Source organism: Aulonocara sp. 'chitande type north' Nkhata Bay, linkage group LG12 (assembly GCF_057382095.1).
Source record: "Aulonocara sp. 'chitande type north' Nkhata Bay isolate Kocher_YH1m ecotype deep benthic linkage group LG12, A_spYH_male_GT1.1, whole genome shotgun sequence".
In the NCBI taxonomy this organism is placed as follows: Eukaryota; Metazoa; Chordata; class Actinopteri; order Cichliformes; family Cichlidae; genus Aulonocara; species Aulonocara sp. 'chitande type north' Nkhata Bay.
In genome coordinates this window covers 14,127,366-14,154,935 of record NC_141355.1, presented here as the reverse complement: position 1 = coordinate 14,154,935, position 27,570 = coordinate 14,127,366, and the positions used below count along the sequence as shown (strand labels likewise).

The following is a 27,570-nucleotide window of genomic DNA, read 5'->3' as shown; positions in this document are numbered from 1 at the left end:
ACTTCAAAAAAAGAAAAAGAAAAAATCTTCATGCTGATACATGGGCCTATGCTACATCCTGCAGACATTTTAATAGGATTGCTGGTCCTTCCATGTAATGCCAGAACAGTCATTCAGGGAAGCATTTATGGGGAGGAGCGAGTTTGTAACTATTCCCTACTGTTTTCCACTAAAGACCAGAAAAATCACTCATTAGTGAGAGCTGTTGCACAGCCTACTGTTGTCTCTGAAGGTGTTTTACTGACGATAACAAAAAAAAAAAAAATTCCAAAAATATGCTCATAAGAAATTTTCTAAAATACAATAAATCCAGATGTCAGCATTTATTCCTCGTAAATAAATGGGCCTCAATTCTGGCCTTGCTGTTTACCTTTTAACACACATTATTTTCTGTGCAAAACATCCTGCATCTTTTACCAGACACACACAAACACAAACAAACAGAGGGGCACAGGGAAATTTACTGAGTCCCCAATCTGTCAAGGACCAAAGGAAAGCATTGACTAAAATGGCAGACTACGCTTCTCATGGGAGCGCAAGAGAAAGAGGTAACAGGATGAAGGAAAGCAGAAACGATAGTCTCAAATCAAGCAACAACAGTAGCAACAAGAGAACGATCACGCTGGGAGAGAAAAGCTCAGAGCCCCTCTCAGCGATGCTAACCAGATAAGATCCTAATTATACTATTCCATTCCCTGCTCAAAGAGGGCGGTTAGGGGGAAAAGCAAAAGAGACAGGGTGAAAGGTTAAGAGAGAATGAGAAAACCAGTCAGACAGGGGGAGAGAGCGAGAGAGAGAAAGGGACAGCAGCAAGCAGTCCAGCCCAGCATGAAGTCTAATCTTCCTCCACAGCAATTTCCTGCTACAACAGCCTTCCTTGGTTCTGCTGTGGAGAGACCAACCACACAAATAACACTGTCATTAAGCAGCCAGGGGATGTCAACTCCCACCCACACCTGCACACCACGGTGCTCAAATAATAATAATAATAATAATAGCAATGCTGTGCTCCAAAAATAACACACAAGTGGTTAATATAGTGGATACCAAGCAGACATTGCTGGTGGTAATTAGAAATGTGATCCAAAGTGATAGCTGAGCAGACGTTGATAAGCAACGGCTGGTAAGATGGTAGAAATACAGTCAATTTGCACCCTAATGCATCAACGGGAACAACAATCGAAGATATAATTACAAAGTCGCACCTTCGCTACAGTTCTTTATCGGAGGGTCAGTCCCCTTTCTGTGAGTCCACCCCATCCATCGATCTTGACGCAGGAATGCAATTTATAAGTGTGGCGGCACAAGCACAATTGATTTACCCTTTCTACGTTTAAATTTATCAATGTCTGTCACATTAGAAGTAGAACATACAGCATGTTTACAAGCACAGCACATAAAACCACATTCTCATCGGTAAAGAAAAGCTATCATTACAGCTGCCACAAACTCTACTATGTCCTCAGCGTAACTTAAAGACCCCCGCTTGCAACTTTTTACTCAGCCTTAGCTGATTGCAGTCTGCGATACATTCAAGAATCTGAAATTTGAAACAAATGAGGAGATCATTCGCAACTGACATCTGCTCTGTCAGTGGTGAAAAATGTATAGCATCCCAAAGCATCCCAGCAGGCAGCGTTATTTACTCTTAAGCCTGTGTGGTGCACAGTGGGTGGAAAATGAGATTAGCAAACCGCAGCAATAAACTCTGTATTATGTATTCCTATTGCAAGCTGTATGTTCTTTAACCTCAGGCCAACAGGCTATGACAAGCTCACAGAAAAAGTTTCTGCAAAGTTTTTCTTTGTAAGAACAAGCAAAAAACAAACACACTTTCAGTTACTCACAGTAGGTTTTCCTTGTCAACTCCTCTACCACCTCTGGCTTGAGCTTGCTGTTGGATTTACCCATGATCTTCAGCTCTCTTCGACGCCCCCAAATCCACGCTGGCACGTATCACCTGTTACTACGTCCTCGCCAGTCTGCTCCTCTGCCAAAACACGCAAGAGAAGTGGGGCTAGTTTAGGTGCGAAGACACGGGTGAGATAGGAGAAAGACACTTTTATTTGAGTTTGCTTTGACAGAAAAGGAAATAAAACACTCCCATTCAGGCTAATCGTTCTGTATATATCACTCTAGCTGCGGTCATGATCTGCTCAGCCATCAGCACTCCACACAGACGAGTCAAACCCCAGGGGACCACGTGAAGAGGACCCAGCAGGCTATTGAGTCTATACGAGCGCTGCGGAGCGCCTATGTGTCCGCCTCATTTCTTTACAGCAGCCCGTGGGCGAAGAGTGGCGTTTGGACGCGTTGCTACCTTCGTCCTTGGATACAAGAGTCACTCAGTGGCTGGGTTAAGCACGCTCGCTCCCTCACAGTCATTCTCTGTTCTTCTCACTCCTCCCACCCCTCCTTTCCCACCACTATCTCTATTGCTCAGGGTAAGTTACTGTAGAAAAAGAGTCCTCCCTCTTGACAGCTGAGATAAGGAGGTGTGTAAACTAAAATACAATGAACAGAGCTCGACTTGGATGCCCCCCGCTGCACTTTGCGCTCGCTCTAAAACGTTAGCTCTAATCCTTGGAATTTACACAGACACCACAGTGTAAAGAAACAGTTTTAAAAAGCTTCAGTAATAATTTCTAGGGGGGAAAAAAAGAAGATACCAGAAAGACGCCAAGTCTGTTCATGGTTCTACAGCTCTGATGCCAACTGAACAGCACAAAAGAGATCCGGTGCTGCTCTTAAAATAAGCATGTGAGCTGTCTACCAAGTTTAGATGTGTATTTGAAGAGTGACAGTTTTCTTTTTTTTTTTCTCCTCCATTCTGACTCATAATTCTCCCTCCTTTTCTGGCCTCATGACAACATGGCATGGTGGTTTCTTCCTCTCTGTCACAGAGATGGGGATAATGGAATTTCTTTGTACCGTGGGCCGGGCGTTGGCATGCACTGACGGTTAACCACAGCAGCTGTCTGAGCCACAGAATTAGAAGACTACTGTACGCACTATGCACCTTCACTGCAAACATCTGTACTCTGCGTCGACGGCCAGTGATGTCTTTGCGAGGGATGCCACGCTGGTAATCACCATTTTGCGTTTGCTCAAGCCTTCTGGTCCTGGATATTGCACAGACACTATAAAAATAAACAAACAGACAGCAGTTACAAAGGGAATGACAGGCATGTGCTGTATTTCATGAGAAATGGACTGGACTGTCACCTAGAGCCACAGACACATGGGCACTTAACTGGAAAAACACTCAAAACAAGACGACCTTTGTAGTGACTGCCTAAGCTGCTGAGTGTAGCCAGCAGGCATCACACAATATGCAGCTAGAAGAGTGCTGTCAATTTAACTGTAGAGGCTGCTATTAAAGTATTCTGCGTTAAATCAGCACAGCCTAAACGAGCAGAAAATGAAGTCACGTTGTGAAATGACTGATTCAAACAGCTGGCTAAGACAAAACAGCACAACTAAAATACATACATTCTCAACAAACGTATAGCCTGGTTAAAACCCTCGAAAAGCGCTTTGTTTTTATTAATTTCAACGTGTTTTGATTGACAGCAGCGAGAAATACATACAGTCGCGGCAGCAGCAGGTGGGATGTTGCCTGGCAGTACCATAGCAACCCTCAGTTTATGGCTACAGTGCGGGAAGCTAGTCATTGTACTCGAAACGTTTGGTACCCATGCTGTTCCGTGTAGCTAGTTGACAAGGAAAAAAACAGAAAACACACCTTTAAACGAATAAAGAAAAAAACGTTCCCATATAAAGCGGCTTCTGGTTACCTCAGCCACAAAAGCGGAAAGTCGCGGTGAAAAGAAAAAATTTGCCCCACAGCAGAAAGCCGCTGTCCGACGCCGTCTTCCTTCGCCGAGTTCCGGAGTGAGCGACTCGCTGCTGCGCGGATGGCCGTCCGTGCTGCTCTGATGCCGCCGTCAGGGAGTGACGTTGCTGCCTCTGCTGCATGGCCCCGACCAACTCAGCTCAGTGCCAGAGACACTGACGTCGCGGTACCACTGGACACACACTGACTCTTTGTGTGCTTTAAGAGCCTTTACACGTGTCACCGGGCATATAGCGAGAATTTAACTTTTCGACTCACATTCACATTATATGTAACGTTGTTTACAGGTCAGTCTGCCTGCCCAGTTTTACACACAAAAAAAGAAAGAAAAAAATGGTTGAAAGTGGTGGTGAGGTTTGTCTTTATAACACTCAAATTAGACACTTACCCTTTTTAATGTTTAATCACTGCACTGGATTCAAAGTTAGTGTTTGTAACTTGAGAATTCTGAGTTTGTTGTTCAAACGGACAAAAATTAATTGTGGCAAAGGGTTGAATTAAAATGCACTAAGTTACATTTTTAGCATAAATATCAAAGTTCCTTAAGTAAAGGGGCTAAAACGATTCAGAATAATCTAACTTTTAGTCCTTCGTCGGGGTCAGTCAAGGTTGAGCAACACTACAAGTCCCACAATGCCATTGAAGGCAGTCCTGCGTTTGAGGTAAAATTCCAAATTTACATGATATCTGATTTACAGCGTTTGGCCTAAATAACTACCGTTAATAACACTGGTTTGTACAAAGATCACTTTTTAAGTGTGAAGTAAAGAAAGGTTTATTTTTTTCTATTTATTTATTTATTGCTATGTTTAAAAGCTACAAAGTAATCCACTTCCATATCTGCACTTGTTTAAACTTTTCAGTATTCTCACACCAAACCAAATAACACAGAAATGATTAGCATTTTCTAATGGCGTTTCTCATTAACACATCATACATATTCAATGACTTATTAAAAAAAACAAACACCTAAAATCAATGGCATTTTAAATACAAGCTATTTTCAATGATTTCAAATGTCAGCAGCAGAGCAGCCCATACTCAAAAAAAGATCACCTGCCTCTTTTGCTCTCTCTGTTCTCTCTCTTTCCTCCATTAATAGTGAATTATCACGCTTAATGTTAATGGTTGAAAACAAGGCAGGTAGCCAAGTTACACACTGAAATAGTTTTTGTGTTTCGTGATATGCTTGGTTTCGTTTTTTTAAAGCTTGGTTACAAAACGATAACATCAAGTCATGTTTGGAGAGACTGATCTGCTAGCTTGTTAAAAAGCCCATCTACAGTCTCAAAGCCTCCCTAGGGCAGCAAGCCGTTCAAACAATGGGGTGTGAATAAATGATGTGTGTAAGTGGGTCGTTACATTTTCAGCAAAAGGCTGCTGAATCACTGCTGAGTATGAACTTTAACACTCACAGGCCTTTGGTCAAAATTAAAATAACTTCACCAGAGGGCTTCAGGCATAATGAGAACACGAGTTAAAGCGTGACCACCATGGAAACATGAGAGGGAATTTCTGAGGTCCCCCTGTTGGTGAATCGGCTGCTGATGCCATAGTCTGCTGCTTGATAGGTATGTAAGTGCACACATCCTCTAAACATAACACCGTACATGCTATTACATATATGGTTTTATGTTATGTTCTTGAGAAGAAAAATGTGTGTACTCACTGCTTTTCACTTGCTTTCTCGTCAGGACCCAGACTATCCAATAACTGTTCAGTGAATCCAAGTACTCTTATATTTATCCATCCATGCATCTTCTCTCGCTTACCCAATTCAAGGTCGCAGTGGAGCCTTTCCCAGTGAGAAGTGGAGTACACCCTGTACTGATGCAGACTGGTATTGTTATTTATTCCTTTCATATCTTAACTGTGAAATGTGTTAAGGGCCACTTACGGAATATTATTCAACCTTTGCCAGGTTCTATAAGGACTTTGTAATGAGTTTCACATAAGCAGACACACACATACACACACTCGACCGTGGAGCTGGAATGCAAGGAGCTTGTCTGGCATCAGGAGCAAGTTAGTTCAGTGTCCTCCCCAAAAACACTACTAGTGTGGAGGGCTCAGGTATCAGAAGTTTATCAAAGCTTATACATAGCTGAATACATGTATATCACTTATGAGTGAGTTATTTTTAGTAACATAAAATGCTGACACTCTGATTCAACCATAGTAAACAAAATGTTGTGGTCAAAGAAAAATACTGTTACTACTGAAAATAGGCTTCGTAAGGTACTATATTAACTTTGTAAGGTAGGGTCAAGTTTTTGACCTTCACAGAGAAAGCCTGGGTTCAAAATCCAGTGAATTATGCTTAATAAAGTTTGCTAAAAATGCAAATTTCCGGGCAAAAGGAAAACGTGTCTGCAGACTTGCCCGACTTGTCTGCTTTTCTCAGCAGCACAGTTTTGAAACTGAATACAGACTGGGATGTTTTTATTGCACATCTTCATATATGACTCTAATGATAGATTTGCAGGTCTTGTACACGTCCACAAAAATTAAATTCACAAATTTGACTAGAGAGAGATTGGGAGACATCTGTGTACAGGTTTGCAAATAAAGGTAAAAGCCTCATTATTCATCAAATATTTAGGGAGTAAAGTTTGTTAGCCTTGGGGGTAGGGATGTGCATGATTTTCTAATATTAGTCACTGAGCTACAAAAAAAAAAGAAAAGGTTATCTTTTTTTTTTGTGGTTATAATATGATGGATGATTTTGGAAGAATGCCCATCCCTTCTTGGCAACCACGCTATTGACTGTATTTAAAAAGTGGGCTTGGTTTCCGGGTCTGAAAAATGATACGTAAAAGTGAAAGGGGGTTGGGGGTCGTTTTGTTACCAAAACAAGAAAGATTTCAGTAATCTCTGTGGGAAATACAAACCTTCAGTAGCTTGATCTATGAGCCCAGCAAATACTTTCCTAATGAGTTTTATGGTCTCAGTGGCTAGTTTGTTAAACACAGCATGATGTTCATTCTAGAAATGATGCTCTCTGTTAAAACACAGCAATAAAGCAGCATTTGCCTTGGGGCAGGCCTACCTTGTGATTGGTAATTTCTTACCCTACGAGGGGGCCTGTTTGTGGCCACACCCAACTACGGCTGGTTTCAAAATGCTAAGATGCAACTATCACCTCAGCCTTTGGGATGAAACGTTACTAACCAATGGGGGATTTTCTCAGTGGTTGCATACATCTCTTATGTACAGTCTGTGTGTGCAACTCATTTATGTTATTAAAACAAACTGCACAATCCACCCCATTTTTTTAAAGATTGTTCCTTCTTTTCCCAAAATTCATGAAACTCTCTTCTGTTAAATTCCATGCGTCTGACCAAAAGACAAAGAATCCACAATCGAAGGGCTGTGGCAGAAGTAAATAAAACTGAAAGCTTGAGAGTGGGATTGTAAATTGAGACACCATACCAGCAAATTTCAGGTAAGGTGTATCCAAACATAGGCTACTATAATTACTGATCTGGAGATTGCAGGGTCCTGCTGGGAAAGAGCACAAGATGGGAATAAGGGAAAATGATTTCAGATACATACTTGCTAAAAGATGGGGAAAGGAATTTTAATTGGTCTGAAGAAAAAGATTAATGCGCTGCAGTTTCGTGTATTGATTTTTATACTGAAGGACGTGAGGACGAGTCATGTAACCAGAAGGCTCATTTGTATTTTTGCTCTCGATTCCTCTTCTCATGCTCGAGTCCAAACTTTGCAGTCAGACATCTCCATGCGTAGCTTATTAAAATTCAACTCCCCCGAGCATCATGTAAACAGATGTTCAGCTATTGGATTTGTTCATTAACAACTGCCACGCCATCATCCTATAGCCCGATAGGAGCTTTCTGTTAATTCATGGGAGGATTGGATCAAAATGTAGGCTGTCTGACTTGGCCAGCTTAGTATTCAGTATCCTTCCCTGCAGTCCCTTATTGCAGTCAACTGCAGTTACAGTAGCCCCGTAGGAATAGAGAGAACAAGGCTGAGAAATAGAGAAAGAGGCCATGGCAAAAATGGGGCAAATTGCTCTAAGATTTTTTTTATCTTTCTGGATCGTTTAGAACTTTAGAAGCCTTGTTGAGTTTACTAAACTAAAGTCTGCATCTTGTATCAAGTTCAGTCTAAATGCTGTCTTATGTTTGTCTAATTTTAGATCACTATGTTGAAGTTAACTTCAGTAGGTATTGCAGCAGGTAAGGTTTGCATTGTCTGGATCTGTTTGAAAGGCAATTGAATTACCATTGCACCACCCAACTGTATGCTTATACATACAGTATCTGCTTTGTGATATCACAGACTTTTAAACTAGTGTTTTGCTGCTGCTGTCGGCCTTGTGTGATAATTCTTTTTTTGTGCATATCTGTGATGCCACACATTTTAGCTCATAAAACAGTCTCGGTGTAGAAAACTCGAACTCCAGAGCGAGACATGAAAATTCTGCTCCTATAGTCATTTAACTTCCAAACAGGACAACATTACAGAATAATGCATTGATCAAACACCGCTTTACCTCACATCACACCATTATTGAAACACATATTACAAAAGCGCCTCCCCTGAAAATGATTGTTCATAATCACTTGCAGATTATAGCCGTTTATCAGAAACCACACACCACGATCATTAAGGCATCACCATCAGCAGCACAGTGGCATCATTAAATGCCGGCGCAACGTCGGCATCCCTGCGATATGCTGACATATGCTAAAACAGCTGGGGGGCTCCTGGAAGAAATGCCACGGCCAGGAAAATGACTGCACATTTCAAGTTTCAGCACCCTCCGTATTGCCTTGAAAACACTGGAAAGCTATCATATCAGGGCTGACAGTATAGCATCAACACAATATTTGTCTTAATTAGCAGATGGAACACTGAAAGGGAGGAGAAACTCCACCAGCAGGAGGAAATATTCTTAGGTTTACAGATTTTCCAGAGAGAGAGAGACACCCATGCATAAATTGAGGAAATAAATGTTCAGAGGAACGTCAGTATGTTTGAAAAACAGATGTTACAGGGCCATTCTGCTGGTACTTTTATGCATGAAGGTAACTTTGATTCAGCATCTGATACATCACTGTGACAATTTTATAAATAGTCCAGTACTTAAGTCTGAACAGAAATGCAGCTTTACTGAGACATGAAAGGTGTGCTATATTTATGCGAGGACTTCTGCTTATAGTTACAGCTGATAACTTGCAGAAAAAAGTCAGGTCAGAAGATTCTGTTCAATCATCCACTAAAACTAACATACTTGATCTGCCATCAGTGCTTTTCCCCAACATAAAGTTTTGGTGATGGACTGTCATAAAGAGGCAGGTGAACATTTCTGTTGTTTTTGTTGTTGTTGCACACACACAAATCTTTGCGACTCTGTGACAGATGGATGGAATGACAAAGAGCAGCAGATGAGCGACAATCCTTTTATGTACAAGCCAGAGCCACTCTACTTAAATGCATCTCAAAATTAAACACTGCGAGGCTGGACTTCACAGTGAAAAAAACCCAGTTTACCAAATGTCTTTCCAAAATGTCGTAATGCGTGACATGCAGTTTTACATGACTTTAATATAGTTTCTAGCAATAAGATAACTACAAATGGGGCACAAAGTGATCTAACAGAGATTACTTTCTATGAATATTTTTCAAGCCATAAACAGCTTCCTCCTTCCTCAGTAATTACAACCAAACAAAATTTTCCTGAGGCTTCATCTGCTGTGCCCACTTGTGTATCCCATATGGCTAGATATATATAATTTAGGACATCATGAATATACAATTCATGCCCTCCTCAGAGTGAGCAGGCATGAGACTCCGACGACGCTCATCACAGTCTGTTGTGCTCGGCAAATCTAGCATGGCATTGAGGTTTTAGTGGAGCAGCAACGCTGGTGTAATGCTTGTGACACCCAGCTGTTAATTCAGACTGACAACAGGCAGATATCTGGCCGACTAATGGCAGATGGGGCTTGAATCCTAGCTTTGCAGAGATAAACTATACCCCCAGAGGAAGGAAGGGGATGGAGAGGAACAGAGAGAGCGAGTGAGAGAGGAAGAGGGTCAAATGCTATTTCCACAACATTTCGGAGTTTATGTAAGGCGTGGAATACATTCTGGTTATACTTGAATCTTTTTCATAGCAGGATGAGAAACCAGCGTTGTGTTAAAAGTCAGATGGAATCTGATAAGTTCATTGCTACTGTATTCATGTCATCAAAGGAATATCAAAGCATAAAGTTATATTTAAAATGGCTTTCCTCCACCAAGTGTTAAAAAAAAGCACTAAAAATAGTTGGAGAGAAGAAAGTCTTTCTTCTGACCTAATTTAAACTGTAAAGGAAATTAATTATAGCCACAGACCAAAGTTATTAGATCGTCTAATGTTGCTTAAATTGAGCTGTTTTATTGCTTACACTCTGAATCTTCGGCCCTTACAAATAAGCAGCTTAACGCTGGTTTCATCTCTGTCGTGAACATGAGGGATGTTAGTTTGTTACACTCTTGTGGAGTAGCTCCTGCTCTCTCCCCCCGTTACTTTCATTTCATCCACAGGATCATGTGTGCCCTCTAATGGCTACAACGGGTAACAAACTTCACAATCACTTGTAACAAATTCAGCACAATTCATTTGTTGTCTGGGAAAGGCCCATAAATATGGTGGGGTGTCTAAAGTTGGACTTTTGGTTTCTAAATAAAGCAAGGAAGCTGCCATCACTGCAAATACAAAAACTCTCGGTGGGTCGTCATAGCTTTTATCACTCAGTGACAAAAGGCAAGAAATGACACATATTAGTCATAGCACACGCTGAGAGAGCCAACCAATAAGAGCTGTCCTCTTGGTCTCCAACCCCCCAAAAAAACAGCAAATGACGCGTGACGCTCATCAACTTTGTCCCTACTGTTTACATAAACGCATACTCACAGACTCTTGGCTCTGTCCTGCCTGAGTAGGAGGATCACATATTGTCCTGGTGTTAAAGCGGAGCAGGTACACACACAGGAAGAAGGAGAAACATGGTTTTTATGACTCTGTTCTGTCTGCTGCTGCTGCGGCCTGGCTTAAGCGCACTAATGATTTCTCCATTGGAAAAGGTAGGTGGAAAGCTGCGGGTGAACAGGAGCACTGCGGTTAGTCATTCCACTGCTCGGAACTTCTGCAAAGTACATTGAACTCTTCAACTTTAAGCTGTTTATCATCCTGCGAAAAACCCACAAGTTACAGAGAGTCCTAACTTTGGTTATTGGATTTACATGCATACTGCTAACAAGCAATTAGCAGTATTTTCATGTTTTTTTTTTGGTGTTTGACTCACATGTCTAAATCTAGTTACATAGCATTAATTTCACTACTAGATGTAAACAAAGTTTTGTTCCTTTCAAAAGCCTTTTCATCACTCGACCAGTCCAAGAGTACTTTCCTATCCAGGTTCTTCTCATTCCACAGGTATGTGTGTCAATGGAAGCTTGAAAATACAACAAAATGAGAAAAAAAGTATATACACAACCACTGGCACACAGACAGGTTATCATTCTGTGTCTGCACTGTTTTCTTCTTGGTCGCAGTAAGTGAGCGACTGCGTCGGTCAGCTGTGATGCCTGATATCACCCATCTGGAGCTACTGGTAGTGGTGGGGCCTGATGTCCAGCAGGTCCACAGGCAGGACACAGAAAGATACATCCTCACCAACCTCAACATTGTAAGCCTGATCGCACACATGCAAAAGAAGTTAGAACTAGTGGATGGGAATGTTTACTGGAACAATCCGTAAATGGAGCTGTGAGGATGATATAGGGAGGAATCAGCAGATAATGAAAGAGGTGTTAAAAGCAATAAGTCAGAGACAGTAATGTGTTCTGAAGTTGTACCGTGTCTGCTGAATTCTTTCCATAGTCTGGCCTGGTGTAAGTGCTCCGCAATTCTATAGTCCCAATACACTGAAAGTGATGAAATATAGTAATTGGACTTATATTTCAATTTCCACCCAGGCCTCAGAGCTGTTGAGAGACATTACCCTGGGTGCCAACATGAGGGTGCACCTGGTCCGCATGATCATCCTGTCAGAGCCAGAGGTAAGTGGCTTTCTGTTATGACTCCAGCTCATTATAGTTAAGTCACAAATGACCAAATATTAGATATAGCTTTTTAGCACAATAATCTGAAGTCCTACAGTGCTTGTGTAAGCTATTGTCACATCTATAGCTTATTAAGCTGCTGCTATCCATAGTGACTCTGAATGTGAGCAACATGATTAAAAGTTTCAGTGCAAAGTACTTTAATTCTCTTGTTACATTTGACCATGTTTTAGCCAGAGATCCAGCTGTCTACCAACATCACTTCTTCTCTCAGAAGTGTGTGTGACTGGGGCAGAAGGATTAACCCTTCAAATGACACGGACCCGCTACATGCAGATCTTCTACTGTACATTACAAGGTATGTTAACTGTCTGTATCTGGTTATAAGAGGATGTTTTATTATCTTGCAGATGAGCAAAATGATTTTTTTTTTGCTTTACCATCACAATCAGGTATGACCTGGTGTTACCTGATGGAAACAAGCAGGTCAGGGGAGTAACACAGCTCGGTGGGGCTTGCTCCAGTGACTGGAGCTGTGTGATTACAGAGGACACTGGCTTTGACCTGGGAATCACCATCGCTCATGAAATTGGCCACAGGTAAAAGGGATAATCCACGGGACCTAAAATGTATACTTTAGTTTACAGCTGTGTCTAATTTGGGGCATTCCTTATTATTTCTGTCATTTTGAAATTATCAAACAGTATAATTCAGTTTAATTGCTTTTTTTCCCCCCTTAAGTGAGTTTTTCTTTCTATTTTCAGTCAGAGATAAATTTTTGTCTTTACAGGAAATGTTTTCAATGTTTCCAAGAAATTCTTCACAAATCACAGACCCATAAAAAAAAGCTTTAATTGTACTGTGCAGTTTAATTCAGCTCATAACACTCACTATAGTCACCATACTGGACCGTGATTGACAGTTTAAATGGTGCTTTACATGCTTCAAGACTGTTTTACCGTAATTGTTTGCTCTGGTATTCTTGGCAATTTAAAATACCTTTAAATGTCACCAGCCAGGGAATGTCATCTTTTAACAACCGCATGCTCACAGCATCCTACACTATGGTTACTTTAACATCTTTTATGCTTGATTGTATTTCACCCAGCTTTGGAATCAACCATGACGGAGTAGGAAACACCTGCAGCAGGAGTGGGTTCATGATGGCCTCTGACGGAGGCTACAACAGTGTGGATTTGACCTGGTCTCCCTGCAGCAGACAGCAGCTTCTTACTTTCTTCAGGTGGGCCAACCTGTTCACAGCAGCTGTGCAAGAAATGCCATTCATTTATCATGCACATCTGGCACTACTGAATATGGTATTTACTCTTAAGTCGTGTCTTCATATCTGCCACAGAGGTTGATCCTTAAAACGTAATTTATATTAAGTCTTCAGTCTTTCAGCGCAATATAATGTCAGCGCTTTGGGTTTTCTCATCTGTTGGTATTCTCAGTGAAGGGAAGACGGAATGTGTAAAAGATCTCCCTGCAATGGAAGGATCCCTGCAAGACTGGAAGCCAGGGCTCTACTATGGCGTGGATGACCAGTGTCGTATAGCTTTTGGTAGCACTGCGAAAGCCTGCTCTTTCACCAATAATGACCTGGTATGTCACAGTCTTCATGGCACAGGATGGGAAATTGACATTACCACATTTTCAGTTTGTTAACAACCTTTTTCTCCTTTCCATCAGCCAGCTTGTCGTTTTCTGTCTTGCCACATCAATCTAGACGACAATAGCTCCTGCAAACGCCTCCTAGTGCCACTTCTGGATGGGACAGAGTGTGGTCCTAATCAGGTACAGCTCTGCAGGCACCAGAGAGTCATCAAACAGTAGTGTGTTTTTCACGGGATGCAATCCTCTCTTCTAGTGGTGTCTAAAGGGGCGCTGTGTGTCTCCAGATGATCTCAGCTCCCCTGATGTGGTTCACGGCTCCTGGTCTGGCTGGTCTGAGTTTTCTTCCTGCTCGAGGACGTGTGGTGGCGGTGTCGCACTTCGTACGCGGCAATGTAACAACCCAAGGTTAACAAATGGATGCGTCAGTAAAAACATGTTGCTGAACTTCTTCTTAAGAACATGTGGGATTTTGGTGTGTCACCTCTAATTTTCAGACCTGCGTTTGGAGGGAATGATTGTGAGGGCCCAGATATCGAGGCTGAACTTTGTAACCAGCAAGTAAGTACTTACTGGCTATGTTTACATTGGGCCTCCATACAATAGGTCAATATTGTTTAATCAATGGAACATTGGACCCAAAATCATTCCCAGCTTTGAATGAGCTTTTCTTAGTAGTTTGCAGCCCATAATTTCAACAGAAATGATTAAATGTCTTAGAATTACGAGAAAATAAGTCATGCACATGTGAAAATAAGAGCATGGGACAAATCAGCTATTCTTCAAATTCAGTTTACTGCCAGAGTATCCTTACTGTAATTTGGGCTTGGCAGTGTAAACTTGACTTATTAGGAGAAAATAACACTTTTCTTACCATCTACCTTATTGCAGCCCTGTGAGCGCACTCAACTTAATTTCATGGCAGAGCAGTGCTCCCAAACAGATAACCACCCCCTCTACCTGCCACCAAACAGTGCTTCCTTCTACACATGGATTCCTGCATTAGGCTTTACACAGGGTAGGTCTAAGCAAACTTGATTTTTTTTTCTTTAGAGCAAAATGTGAAAAATGTGTACACCTAACATTTCTTATTCTTATCCTAACCAGGGGATGAACAGTGCAGATATATGTGCCAGTCAGATGGAGAAAACTTCATAGTGAGCCGTGGCTCTCAGTTTGTGGATGGTACTCGCTGTGAGACAGACAGCCCTCCTCCATTCGGCGCTACAGCAGCTTGTCTAAGAGGCAGATGCCAGGTAGGGATGGGTTAATGAGGCTAAATATATCAGGGATCAAATGCCATATCCCTCTTTCTGTGATCTTTCTTTTGTCTCTGATCAGCTGTTTGGCTGTGATGGTGTCCTGCACTCTGGAAAAGTACGGGATATCTGTGGGGTGTGTGGTGGAAATGGGTCTTCCTGCAGGTTGATATCTGACTCCTACAGTGGTGGTCAGGCCAGAGGTAACAAACTGAGTGCCATTAATTTAAGTTATTTGTAAAGCAAATATGATGTTTTCCTGCTTTTTTCCCTGTTGTACATAAGCAAATTTAATGCTTTTGGGGTGTGAAAGGTTTTTTTTCTTTACTAGTTTGAAAAGAATAATTGATGGCATTAATAACTGCTGTATTATCGTGCATCAGTTATAAATCAGTGATTTATTTTTGTTTCAGAGTACATCACCTTTGTCTCGGTGCCAGTGAATGCCACACAGGTTCATATTATCAACAGGGCACCTCTCTTCACTCATATGGGTGAGTGGCATAACTGGACAGGAGATTTACATTTCTATAAGACAACCTTAACAGGATTAAAACTTTGCATCCACAGCTGTAAAGACTGGGGAGACGTACATTGTGTCTGGAATGGGCAGCATGGCTCTGAATATGACCCACCCTTCCCCGCTGGATGAAAACCGCCTGGAGTACCGAATCCATCTAACACCTGACCTTTTGCCTGAGATGGAGGAGCTGCTCGTGCCTGGGCCTCTGCAAAAGGAGATAAAAGTACAGGTCAGGCGAGGAAATCTTACTAAACTGTTCACGTGGCTTTGTGCAACAGTTATAGTGATTTTGTTTTGTTTTTTCTCACTGTAGATCTATCGCAAATATGGAAAAGAATATGGAGAAAAAACAAATCCAAACATTAGCTACCAGTTCTATGTGCCTACCAGAAACAGCAGCCAAATGGATGTGTTACCCAAAGGCAAATGGTCTGTTTTCCCAACACCCTGCTCTGTATCTTGTGGATCAGGTAAGTAACTTAACGAAGAAAGTGACAAAAAAAATACTGTTGATGACGGGGATCATTTGAGACCTTGAGAGACCGTGTAGTGTTTGCTTTTTTGTTTGGGAAACAGATGTCTTTTGCAAGTAAAATGCCATATTGAAAGCATTTGTATAATAGTGTTTAGCAGTGGCTGTCAAACTCTGGTGTGCGCTGCCTACTGAGAGCTTAGATTATTGGGGAAAACAATGAAGTGGAACTAAGTTGAATGAAAATCATTTAGTTGGCAACATAAATAAAAAGGAAGCTAACACTATCATAGCAATCTTTACTTGACTAAAGTTCATATTTTGTTGCTAAAGAGTGACAAAAAGTGTACCAGTCTCTGGTGCAATGTTAACAGCACATCCCAATTCTTCTACATGATAAAGAGATTATGCTGTAGTAAATTAAAGAATACAGGCCCAGACTGTCTTGTTAATTTACAGATAATGTCCTACTTGTTTATTTTACTGTGAATTTTTCTGTCATTTAATTGTTTATCTGCTATTTCACTACTTTGGTGTAGCATGAAGGCTGTGGGGGAGGTCTTTATAAGTAGGAAAAGTTGTAAAATTCATGAAAATACAGTTAGAAGTCCATAATTTACACCCTTATGTTTGATACCTGATGTAGACTATAGGAGGCTACAACTGTTAAATCCAAGGTCTTGTAAACATTTGCATCTTCCACCTTTCACCCCTCAACAGGTGTTCGGAGGCATGTTTATATTTGTGCAGATGAAGAGACCAGCAAACCTTTGGAGGAACATGACTGTTCAACACCCCGTCCAACCACACTGCTCTACACAACCTGTAATCTTGCACCCTGTCCCCCCAGGTTGGGTTCATACTCAGCTTCTTTTGACATACAGTGCTCAGCACAAACTAGCACATGTAAAATGTACTATTTTACAGATGGACTGCAGGGACGTTTGGGCCTTGTAGCGCCTCTTGTGGTGGGGGAGAAAGAGTGCGTCCTGTAAGGTGTGTTCAGAAACATGGATCTGATGTGGTGAAGGTTCCAGATTCCAAATGTCCACCTGATACAGCTCCGCACGCTATTGAAAAATGTAACCTGCAGCACTGTCCTGCCAGGTATGACATCTGCAATGTAATGCTGATTATTAGATTCACAGAGTGTGAACAGTTAACATTGTAAATCTTCGGTCTGTGCGTTTATAGATGGCACGCATCAGAGCCAGGGGATTGTTTGGCAATCTGCGGGCCAGGAGAAGCAAAACAGATTGTATCGTGCGTCCGACCTGAAGGTGGCGTGGATGTTGAAGTCGATCAAAGTTTTTGTTCAAAGCAGATTAAACCCCCCGATTCTGTGCCCTGTGTGGTAGACGTGTGTCCCATTGGGTGGGAATCAGACCGAGAGGTAAAATCAACGATAACTTGAACTCCAGTGTTCTTTAAGAATGTGAAACATCTCTACAATTGTTGTCTTTCTTGACCAGGAACAACCCAGTCTAAAGTCTGATTTGTTACCACGCTCTAGTCAGCCTCGTGTGTATGTGTGGAGCCCTGTTATTAGCCCGTGTTCAAAGACCTGCGGCAATGGTAAGTCCTCCCTTAGTCAGAAACAGTGCTGTCTACTCAGATGTAGTAACTCAAAGCCCACTGATTATGTGCTGTAGGAACTCTGCAGGTGTGGTTTTCTTGTGTGGACCATCAAACCACACTGGGAGTGCCTGACTTCCACTGTGATGCCTCTACTAAACCTCATCCCAAGTCTGAGATATGCAGCACTTTACCCTGCCCTCCTATGTGAGACACTGTAGTAACCATAGAGATGTGTAGAAAGTAGGATGCAGATTTGAAATAAATGTTTTAAAATTACAGGATATTTTTCTTGTAACAACCAGGTGGCGCTCTAAGCAAGGAGTCTGCAGTGTTACATGTGGAGGAGGGGTAGCAAACAGGGTGCTGTACTGTGCTCGGGAAGCAGAAGGGGAGGAGGTGGTTGTGGAAGATTCGGAGTGCAGTAACTTTCCCAAGCCCACAGCAGTGGTATCATGTAACACTCACAGCTGCCCAGCAAGGTGAAGATCACACAAAATGCAAACCTGAAATCGATTTCTGCAACAGCAAAAAAAATAATGAACTCCCCACCACTGTCACTTGGCCAGGTGGAAGGTATTCAGGACGTTACCCTGCTCAGTCTCCTGTGACCTAGGTGTAGCTCAGAGGGTTGTGTCTTGTGTCCAGTTTATCCACGGCAAGGAGAGCATGGTGGCAGAGGAAAACTGCCATGCAGCTGTCAAACCAGCCATCACAGTGCCCTGCTTGGTGCAAGTCTGCACCTTTAGGTGGGAGGTGAAGCCGTGGAGCCAGGTACGTCACAAGATGGGGATGGCTATTAGATAGAAATGGGATGAAATAATCTCTTTTGAACCTGTTTTTTTTCTCCCGTCCACTGCTTCGCTGAATACCGAAGCAGTGGACACTGATGTCTCATTAAGCATGATATTGCTAACATTGTGAAATTTCCTTGTCATAAGTGTTGTGTTTCTCTCAAGTGTTCAGTATCCTGTGGCTACGGTATCCAATCCAGAGCTGTGTCCTGCATGGGCCCCTCTAAGCCAGAGCCCCTCAGCCCCCTGATTTGCATGCACATGCCCAAGCCAATCACCATCCAGGGCTGCTACACTGGCAGCTGCAGAGATGTGCCATCCACATCAGATAAACCCACTCCTCTGCATTCCACTCTAAGCCCTAAAAACATATCACAGCCAAGCATACGCCAACTTTCTCCTAGTCCAACAGAGGCCTTCACCATCCCAGTGACCCCAGTGGCTGCCACAACACTCACTCCAACCCATAAATCAAGTCAGTAGACATAAATACTTTAAGAACTCATGAAGAACCGAAGGAAAAGCATTATTATTAATATTATAACATCTGCTCCTGTCTAGGTGCATGTGGACAGCTACTGCTGGAGGAATCAGGCACAGTGGATTTAACTGATGTGACAGATCGCTGTGTGGTATCCATAGGCCGACCCTTGGATGAGGTCATTCACATTAAAGTGGTGTCCAGCTCCCTGGACTGCAGAAAAAGTTGGTTCTATTAATAACACTAATACTGCTACTTTCTGTGTGAAGGCTGCAGCAGCAAAATAAATGCAACTCTGCGTGCGTTTTTACAGAGGAGTACGTGGCATTTTTCGACCGACTGGCATTTATGAGGAAGTGCGCGCATGTGGGAGGTACTGAACTGACCACCAGAACAAATGTCCTGCTGGTGCGTCAAAATCTGCTCACGCCAGGGAGCGGGGTTGTGTTTACGTACAGTTCACAGAAAAATAAGAAGAGGAGCCACCATCAAGGTAAGACGGTGCTTGAACAGAACTAGGAATTTTTTGCAGAAGGAATTTTTTTGCAGAAGGATTGTCAAATATCATGAAAGATAGGATTATGATTAATGAAAGAGCATCCTTCATTTGTTGTTTGAATGGATGCAGCAACAAGTGAATTGAAACTTATTTACTTAAACTGAATTAACAGAGATTTGCAAGCCTGTACACAAGTCTTAAGCCACCCCTCACTACTTGTGCAAAGAAGGTTGTTGTTTGGTAGCGTTTGCATGTGTGTCACTCTCTTTCTACAGGGGGGCACAGCGGGGTCATGTTAGCAATCCATTAGAATTTACGTTACATCCACCAAGATCATCAACTGAAGTTAAAGTTAATAATTTTATTGAAAATTGACAAAAGCCATACAAGTTAGAAAGTATGAGTCTTTGGTGGTGTGCATTGTCGACATATAGAAACTACCATACTAAGATTTAAAATATAATGTCACATTTGACCTCTGACCTCTCCTTAAAGCTTGATAGATTGATTTGAAGGTCAAAATGATTTAAAACTGCCTTTGTTTACATTGACAACATACGGGTAAATAGGGAAAGATATGTGGGAATTTTAAATATCATGTTACTTTGGACCGCTGACCTCTTCTTCAAGGTCAAATGAGGTCAAACTGTCCAGTCATTAACAAATCAATACCTATTATCCATTACCTACTCTTAAATAACAAAAGCCACTTTGCACTTGATTTTACTTGAATACATTTGTAGTGCAGTATGTTTAAAAAGAATAAAGAAAACTAATTAATACATACAAAATTCATTTACTATTTCCTTAAAAGAAAATACTGCCCAGAGAGTGAGCTGATTGAGGTTGGCACTCTTATTTTCCTTCCAAAGAGTTGGATGTATGTGTAATTTTCAAAAGTCATCATGAGGATAAACTGGAGGAAAGTGGAATCTACTGTTCACTGAAGCCTCATTAGAAATGCTCTCAGTGGAAGAGTGGCTTTCAAGAAGCCATTCTTAAGAAAGGGAAAGATGGAGACAATTTTGAGCTATGCCAGCTTAAACAAGAAATGGACTGATGATCAGTGGCAGCAGGTCTGAATCTAAACCAGAACTATTTAGTTCAACTTATTGTCAGCATGTCAGAGGTCAGCTGAGAGGTGCAACAGTGAATCGTGGATTCACCTCCCCAGAGCTGGGACCTCAACATTATTGAAGCAGTGTGGAATTATTTTGGCAGACAACAGATCAAAACTTCCAAAGAAAAGCTTTGAATTTCCTTCAAGAAGCCTGAAGAACTATTCCTGAAGACTACTTTAAATTAAAAGAAAGCTTGCCTAAGAGGGTTTAGGCTGTGTGGAAGAATAAAGGTAATAATACCAAACCTAATTAGAAATGTACAAGCACTGTTTTATACCTTATATAGTGTATATATTACACGCGTGCATGTTTGCACATCTTCAGTAAATTTTGACACCTATTTCCCCATTTTTCCTAACAAAATATCAAGGAGGTTTGGCTCAAGACTTTTGCACAGTACTGTATGACGCAGTGAGAATACTTCCACAGTCTAACGCAATCATAAACAAAAGCCCTGCAATACATAACGTCAGATGAGAATACTGTAAGTTTTTTACGCTTTTGCCTCGGATAGAGTGAGACTGTTTTAAGATTTCCAGCTATATGGGCTGTTTTGTTCATATCCTTTCCATCCACCATGCAGGTGGGAAGGACGTGATATTCTAGCTATGAACAATCAATTCACAGCTATAATATTCCTTGTAGACAACTGTAAATTTTATTGCAATTGCACTAAACTGCACACAGACTATAGTGATGATAACTTGTTAACCAACGATCCATATTTGCCCCTCAGATTGTGACATTCAGCTGTTCTCCCCCAGCGGTGTGTTTGAGAATCCAATAACGTCCAGCACTAACCACACCTGTCGAGTGCTCATCAACGCCCCTCCCTCAGTGAAGATCAGAATCCAAGCACTACACATAGGATTAGTATTCAACACCACAAACTCCCAGTCTACATACATTATGGTGCGAACAAGCTCTCTAACATGTGTTGGTTCAATATGCTGTATCTTACAAGGACAAAAAGCGCACGAGTATAACTACTGCAATATGCTTGTTGTGTTATTCAGATCCGGGACATGGATGTCTTAAAGACCAACGTGTTTAAAGGTAACCAGCTGTTTCAGTGGCATGCGTCGGGAAATATGGCTGAGGTTGAATTTCACGGAGACTACCTGCATTCTGAAGGAAGCTTCAGAGCTCGATATTCATTTGTGCGCCTTTGATACCAGATACTGTTTTTGACAATGTTCACTTGTGCTCTGTTGAGAAGAAAGAGTTAAAGGTATAATATGCAGCAGTCATCAGTTATGTGATTTCTATAAACTGAACACAACATTTATATTTGGCCCCTCCTCTCTGGCTCCACAAAGCGAAAGGGAGGAGCGGTGCTCACGCGAGCTGAAAAAGGTGAAAGATGAAAAGGAGCGGTGTTAACAAGAACGAAGCTGTGACTCAAATAGCTGTGAAATGAAATGTTATTTGTGATAACGTGATTGTTTCGCAGCACTTTTCATTCTAAATCACAACTGTGAAGGGAGGTGCTGCATTGCTGGGTTTTGTGGGAATACACCTGAAGCGCATGCTCCATGATGGCTGCTATTGCCTCTGGCTCCGCTCAGACCCCCCGAACAGAAGGACCTCTGCGACTTTTCATGACACGGACAGCGGAGAAGACAGACAGTGACAGTAATGCCCCTCGTTCTGTATTTTTACAGAGTCCTGCACTCACACTCTCAGTTGTTGGTCAGAGACTACACACCCTTTGTACAAAGGCAACACCCCTGAAAAAGGAAAATAAGAAATTACAAGAAGGCTGTTTCCCTGCAGATTTACTTACCACCATACAGTTCTTGTGGTTCATAACTGCATATTATATCTTCAAGTGAAAGTGAAATGAAAAAGGATCTTACTGAAAGATCCTTTTTCATTAACTGTTATAACTATATGCAATTATTTTGACCTTAAATAAACAATAAACAAACCAAAGCACTCAAAATCTTTAACTTAAGCAAGGACAAAGTCATTTGGAAGATAGCACACAGAACTGCTGAAGTATAAAAATGGAGGGCGTACTTATACTATTACAGTTAGTAAATAATGCTCATCTAAAGTTCACACGCACACCTATATATAGCTCTATCTCAATACTGATAGTCACACGGTAAATTTCCCATAATTCCTTTAAAAACTGGTTTCCCCATAGCTCCAACACACTCAGTCCATTGCAGGTCTGTGTCAGTGTGGCATTGTTCCAGGTTCAGCTACAGCCACAGCCCGGCGGGGGCACAAAAACACCGTGCCAGGTTCCTGTGTGGAATCACTGCTTGGCTGTAGCTGTGTCTTCCAAGAGAGCTCTCATGTCCAACAGTGCTTCCTCTACAGCCTGGGCAAAGTTGGCAGCATTTGTCTCCTCGCAGCTGTTAAAGGCTGTGATGGCGATGTTGATGTGCTCATCCATGGGATTGTAACACACTCCATAGCCATCTGGCACCATTGGACCAAAGCACATCACACAGTCTGTCTTGGAGCCAACCTGGACATCGAGACGGGAGGGATGAGGGCAAACATGCAAGTAAACAAATATTACAACACATTATCCTTTGCTCAGCAGTAACACACTGGGGCTTTTCTTAGATGCAAATATACCTGGCTGGTGGAGAGATTAAAATGATTAGCCACAGCATAAGAGGTGTCCATAAATATCTCAGGTATAGAGGTCAGGTCTTCTATGCTCTGCCTCTTGAGCCCAAGGAGGTGTCTGTCAATGGCCTGCCCATGAATTGCCTGAAAAAGCAATGGTGAGCATGTTAAAGTGATATTTATCAAGTAGTTAAAAAGTGGTTGTTTTGGGGATTTCAGCACTCACGTTGTACGTGTTTTCTTTATGCGTCTGAATGGCCTTCTGCAGCAGTGCCAGCTTCTCTGCGCTCTGTTTGAACATTTACTGCTCAGTTTTTACGATCACATTTAAAATGTTACATCGCTTGTGAGAGCCCATCATTTTTACTAGTACCTGTTTAGCTGGGTCTTGCATTGCCTGGACAAATTCAAGTGAGTCTGCAGTAGTTGACCGGATTGCATCTGTTCGCCCATATTTGAACATTCTTAAGGAAGCACTCTCATAGGTAGAGCAGCAAATATTATAGATCCTGGATTGAAAACAAAAAAAGTATATCATGCGGTGCACTCAGTGTCTGCATCCCACGGGACCTTTCCCCCCCTTTCAAGAGAGCGGACTTCTCACCTGAAGTACGCCAGCTGAAGAGCCATTTGCACAAAGGCATCTGGACTGAGCTTATGCTTCTTTGGCACATTTTTTCCAAAGTGAGAAAACACAAGCACTTTCACATCCAAGTCGTGTACCATTCTGACAAAAATGAGAAAAGAGGGAGTCAAAGAAAATGGCTGACATCAAAGCCCAAATGACAACAGCAACAAGAAAACTACATTCTGACTGCACAGCATGACATACATGTTCATATTTTGTTTGGCCTTCTCAATATCTCTCTTGACCTCAGGTGTAATGTTAAAACGCAGCTTCTGGGGCATGGGCAGGGGAATCATGGGAGCGCGACGGAATTGAGTCCTCTGCCTGTTGAGAAAAACGTGACCCGCCGAGTCAGTGTGAGCTCATCATAAACACGAAGAAACACTAGTCTAAAATCTGAAATAAACTTACATGTATTTAACAACGTAATCGATGAGAAACACAATGGGTGGACCCTCAGCAGGTGCATGTTCATACACCAGTCCACATGCACCGTCTTCACCAACAATGAACTGAGGACGATTTGCAGGTACATTCAAATTCTCAACCATTGCCAGAATCCTGTTTATTACTTTGGATCTGTGAGTCATTGCGCTCTTTTAAACTGACCTGTAGCGTCTTATCAAACCAGCGGTTGCCACTGTTCCAACGAGCACCTCCTCCATGCAGAATCTGGGCAGCTACGCGGCTCAGATACAAGTCATCAGACACCCGCAGCATTGGAGCATCCAAACAAACTGTAAAAATACTTTTCTGGATGGCACGAACTGAGTCTTTATTCGTCCTATCTGAGAAGAAAAAAAAAAGGGGGAAATGGAACTTGTGAATCACAAGATTCTAACAAAAAATGCTTTCTATCTATAGAATACATCTGGCTGATACTGTGGCTTGTCCTCACCCTTAATCAGGTTATTATAGGCTTTTCCCCAAGTGTTGCGGTGCTGTGATGTGAGGATGCCAATCGGTTCTTTGTTAGTCTGCAAAGAGGAGTTCCAGATCTTCTCCAGCTGCATATACATCTGATCCACTGTTAGTGGAGTGCCATCACTGTTGTACACATCTAGGACAAAAAACTAGAAGAGAAGCCGGGTTGATTCAGTAACAGATTTAGTTTATTACTCCTTTTCTTCATAATGACTATAAAAAAAAAATCAGGATCTTTATAATTGAAGAAAGAACAGCAGTGCCATCTAGAGTACCTGAAAGTTGTGGACCACAGTGATGTGAGTCGGAGGTGTTTTTCCACTGGCGTGATTTACAACGATATCTCTCTTTGGTCCAGGAATACGACAAGAAGACAGGATCTGGTAATACTGGTCCATACAAAGAGGCTTCCCACTCAAATACTCTACAGGCAGAGTCTGACTACAACACAGTAACTAATATTATTCATTTGCAGTTTTGAAAAAAAAAAAAAAAAAAAACCAAATAAAAAACAGCTGCAGGCCATGGTGATAATGAGCTTATTGCTACAGCAGTACAATGTTTGTATTGATTTCAGACAAACTCACGTGTCAATCATTTTTTTAAAGTCCAAAACTCCTGCAATTAATTTGGCAGCAAACCTGCAAAAAAAAAAAAAAAACAAGTCAGATTATAGATTACTACACATAATGGTCAGTGTATGCTTTGTTTTGCATCAATGCTCCAAAAGCTAGCGCTCATATATAGTGTTCACAGATGGAACAAAATCAGTCATGAACTATGGAGAGGAATGGAGAGGAACGCAGTTAAATTTTTAGAAGCTAAAAGTAAAAACAAAACAAAAACAAGCACTGGCTTGTTTACCACAGTCTCATATGTTTGGCACATATATTCTTATCATCTTCATTGTTATTTTTGCATTACATCTCCATGGTGCCCCTATGTTCACTGCATATCCCATGGGTCACAGCATTCAAAAACAGCTGAGCAATGGTATGAGAAGCCCTGGGGCTTTAAATAGCCAGCATGTGGAGGGAAGACTGTGCAAAGGTCAGCTTAAAATGAGCTTGTACTGTAACTTCAACACAAAGTAAATCACTTTTTAAAACAGCTTAATGGCTGCACTTATATTCAGACAATTAAACTTTATAACTGGTACTGCTGGAGCCCTGAAAATTTACTGCACGCATTACAAGTGCTGGGTTTTTTTTTAGTGTTTGTGGGCCTGTGATTATTAAGATAAGCAGTTTGGATACTGTAAGGGCATGCTGGTTTCTCACCTCATTTGACCTTGACGATCATGAAAGTGCATCTGGGGCAGGACTACTCCAGGGCTGGTGTAAACTGCCACCGGCATACGGCAATCCAGGTAGGCCGACTGCATCCACCATTCTGTTAACTACACAAACACAGCTGTAGTCAGACCAGGGCGAAAAAAGAATTACTTTAATTTCTTAAACAGCCAAATTAAACATGTATTTAGTGTATGTAATTACAAAAGACAGATTCTTCTGTCAAAAGACTGCTTTTACACTCATCATGTCTACGGTGACACATAAAGTTAAATAAATCCATTTATCTACCCAGTTGTCCGTCTTGCGTGCCCGCCTTTCCAGTCCCTTTTGAAGCCTTTCTCCTACACCACCCTTAAGGAACTCCTGTACCACCTTCCTGGTGTGATCCATCTCTTCATCACTGATGAGGGGTTCCAAAGCTGCGAGGTAGCGCTCACACGTTTGATTCAAGGGTGGCACAGGTAGCTTAGGCAGACCCTCTTGGTGTGTCAGGGGCCTTGCAAGGATCTGCGTTACGGGTCTGACTAGGTGACATGGCTTCACCATACCTGGCCGCATCTATAAGATAATATCTTGTTAAGTTAAAAACTCTTCTGTTTTTTCTGCTATTACACATTAAATTGGAGTATTACAAATGGATTTAGAAAGTTGAAGGTGTCATTGCTATTTGAAGCCCAACAGACAGTTAAATATATAAATAGCCCAGTACATTCATACATGAGTGTGAATACTGAAATGTAATCTTATTGACAATCTCACTGGGGCTCGTTAACCCTGCAGATTAATTGAATCTCTTTAACCTCAAGTGTCAACATGTTGTTTAGTGCATGCAATCTAAGACTGCAGACATTAATGAGTCGCTGCAAACTGGTTTAAGCAAGAACTAGCTTCGGGCGTTGCGAACAACGGTAAATAACTTAGACAGGCTCGTGCTTTACAGTGAGATGATGATTTGGTGCATGAAAACGGACACCAAAACAACCGACAGAAGCAGCTATACTATTCGGACTAACTGGTGTTAGTCTCTGCCAGCTTATAAATAGGTTGACACAGTTGAACCTTCGGATGGGAGCTACAACAAAAACACATCAATATAAAGTCGTTATACGATTTATTGACAAAAAATAAGAAGATACATTCATATGATATCCCATTTGATTTAATATTACTCCAAATAAGGTTGAATTAAATACGTAACGGTTAGAAAAAATGTAGGGATATTTATGTCAAGCTGGAACACAACAATTAACTTCCGGTTAGCGATATCAACATAAAGTTATTGCTAAATATTTTGTGTATTTATTGCACGCCACGACAGAAAAGATGCAAGAATGTGGATAATACTGGGGGATGACTCCGAGTCACATTGCTGTTTCCCATGTCACGAACTAAGCTAACGCTAAGTTACTCTATGCTACGCTAAGCTAACGCTATGCAAAATGTTAGCTAACCCCCTCCCCGAAAAAAAGAAAAATACTCCGTTATATTCCTTAACGCACAATTTAAATGCACACGTTGGGTGAACGTAAGTTACATTTTAACCTACTGTTGCCACATTGTTGCTATTCTGCACAGCGCCCCTCCCTCTTCACTCACTCACTTGACCTGATGTCGCAAAATCAAACGTAACGTTACTGCGTTTTTTTAACACGCACTTAAAACACACGCAAAGGGGGAAAAAGGAGGACTCACCGCGGCTCTGACAAAAACACCCAGCATCTTGTCAGACGGACGCGCTAAAAACTTGGACTGTCCCGGGAATATAGATGGGGAAACCCTCGGGCAGTCATGTCTCAAGGACAAGCACTCTGCGCTCAGCTGTCCGCCCCCCGTCGGATACAGCAAACAAAACAAGCGC

At 41.8% G+C, this 27,570-nt stretch overlaps 3 protein-coding genes across 11 annotated transcripts in view; 1 reads left to right on the top strand and 2 right to left on the bottom strand.

The window, feature by feature from the left end:
• LOC147317059 (neuronal calcium sensor 1) overlaps window positions 1–4,263 on the bottom strand; it is an 18,761-nt gene extending 14,498 nt beyond the window's left edge. The window contains exons 1-4 of one of the 7 annotated variants that reach the window (XM_086313666.1): window positions 3,798–3,985; window positions 3,591–3,713; window positions 3,020–3,140; window positions 1,848–1,990 (exon numbers count right to left, since the gene is read on the bottom strand). In XM_086313666.1, the coding sequence (XP_086169792.1) occupies window positions 1,848–1,911 (64 nt within the window). In that variant the 5' untranslated portion in view covers window positions 1,912–1,990; window positions 3,020–3,140; window positions 3,591–3,713; window positions 3,798–3,985. Of the gene's footprint in view, window positions 1–1,847; window positions 1,991–3,012; window positions 3,141–3,254; window positions 3,469–3,492; window positions 3,517–3,590; window positions 3,714–3,745; window positions 3,995–4,244 lie in introns of those variants that run through there. The other 6 variants (XM_086313669.1, XM_086313670.1, XM_086313664.1 and 3 more) reach the window with 6 other exon arrangements.
• Window positions 3,661–22,211, top strand: adamts13 (ADAM metallopeptidase with thrombospondin type 1 motif, 13). 2 transcript variants are annotated; one of them, XM_086313660.1, is made up of 31 exons: window positions 3,661–4,022; window positions 5,274–5,427; window positions 5,639–5,696; window positions 11,249–11,309; window positions 11,429–11,562; window positions 11,852–11,935; window positions 12,172–12,296; window positions 12,391–12,537; window positions 13,047–13,181; window positions 13,393–13,543; window positions 13,631–13,735; window positions 13,809–13,960; window positions 14,050–14,113; window positions 14,444–14,570; window positions 14,660–14,808; window positions 14,894–15,014; window positions 15,225–15,305; window positions 15,382–15,563; window positions 15,648–15,804; window positions 16,527–16,656; window positions 16,734–16,913; window positions 17,001–17,199; window positions 17,279–17,381; window positions 17,459–17,588; window positions 17,687–17,863; window positions 17,951–18,155; window positions 18,341–18,650; window positions 18,737–18,880; window positions 18,970–19,149; window positions 21,013–21,188; window positions 21,293–22,211. In XM_086313660.1, the coding sequence occupies exons 5-31, from the start codon at window positions 11,458–11,460 to the stop codon at window positions 21,446–21,448; spliced, it is 3,975 nt and encodes a 1,324-aa protein (XP_086169786.1). In that variant the 5' UTR covers window positions 3,661–4,022; window positions 5,274–5,427; window positions 5,639–5,696; window positions 11,249–11,309; window positions 11,429–11,457; the 3' UTR covers window positions 21,449–22,211. The 2 variants fall into 2 exon arrangements, with proteins under 2 accessions (XP_086169786.1, XP_086169785.1); XM_086313659.1 differs by lacking the exons at window positions 3,661–4,022; window positions 5,274–5,427; window positions 5,639–5,696 and adding an exon at window positions 10,757–10,957.
• LOC147317057 (carnitine O-acetyltransferase-like) lies at window positions 22,038–27,570 on the bottom strand. Of its 2 annotated transcripts, none has more exons than XM_086313662.1 (14): window positions 27,405–27,570; window positions 26,001–26,270; window positions 25,698–25,816; window positions 25,005–25,058; window positions 24,693–24,858; window positions 24,392–24,566; window positions 24,103–24,281; window positions 23,905–24,005; window positions 23,698–23,817; window positions 23,470–23,592; window positions 23,239–23,374; window positions 23,092–23,154; window positions 22,872–23,009; window positions 22,038–22,758 (listed from the first exon to the last, which is right to left on the bottom strand). In XM_086313662.1, the coding sequence occupies exons 1-14, from the start codon at window positions 27,429–27,431 to the stop codon at window positions 22,543–22,545; spliced, it is 1,887 nt and encodes a 628-aa protein (XP_086169788.1). In that variant the 5' UTR covers window positions 27,432–27,570; the 3' UTR covers window positions 22,038–22,542. The 2 variants fall into 2 exon arrangements, with proteins under 2 accessions (XP_086169788.1, XP_086169789.1); XM_086313663.1 differs by lacking the exon at window positions 27,405–27,570 and adding an exon at window positions 27,259–27,362.

Bases quoted from the DNA above. Each gene is read 5' to 3' on its own strand.
- adamts13 (XM_086313659.1), top strand. From the start codon at position 10,880: ATGGTTTTTATGACTCTGTTCTGTCTGCTGCTGCTGCGGCCTGGCTTA. The intron at 15,805-16,526 runs GTAAGTAACTTA...ACCCCTCAACAG, and splicing joins CTCTGTATCTTGTGGATCAG to GTGTTCGGAGGCATGTTTAT. The intron at 17,864-17,950 runs GTGAAGATCACA...TCACTTGGCCAG, and splicing joins ACTCACAGCTGCCCAGCAAG to GTGGAAGGTATTCAGGACGT.
- LOC147317057 (XM_086313662.1), bottom strand. From the start codon at position 27,431: ATGCTGGGTGTTTTTGTCAGAGCCGCG. The intron at 26,271-27,404 runs GTGAGTCCTCCT...ATTATCTTATAG, and splicing joins GTGTTTTTGTCAGAGCCGCG to ATGCGGCCAGGTATGGTGAA. The intron at 23,818-23,904 runs GTAAGTTTATTT...TTTTCTCAACAG, and splicing joins GATTACGTTGTTAAATACAT to GCAGAGGACTCAATTCCGTC.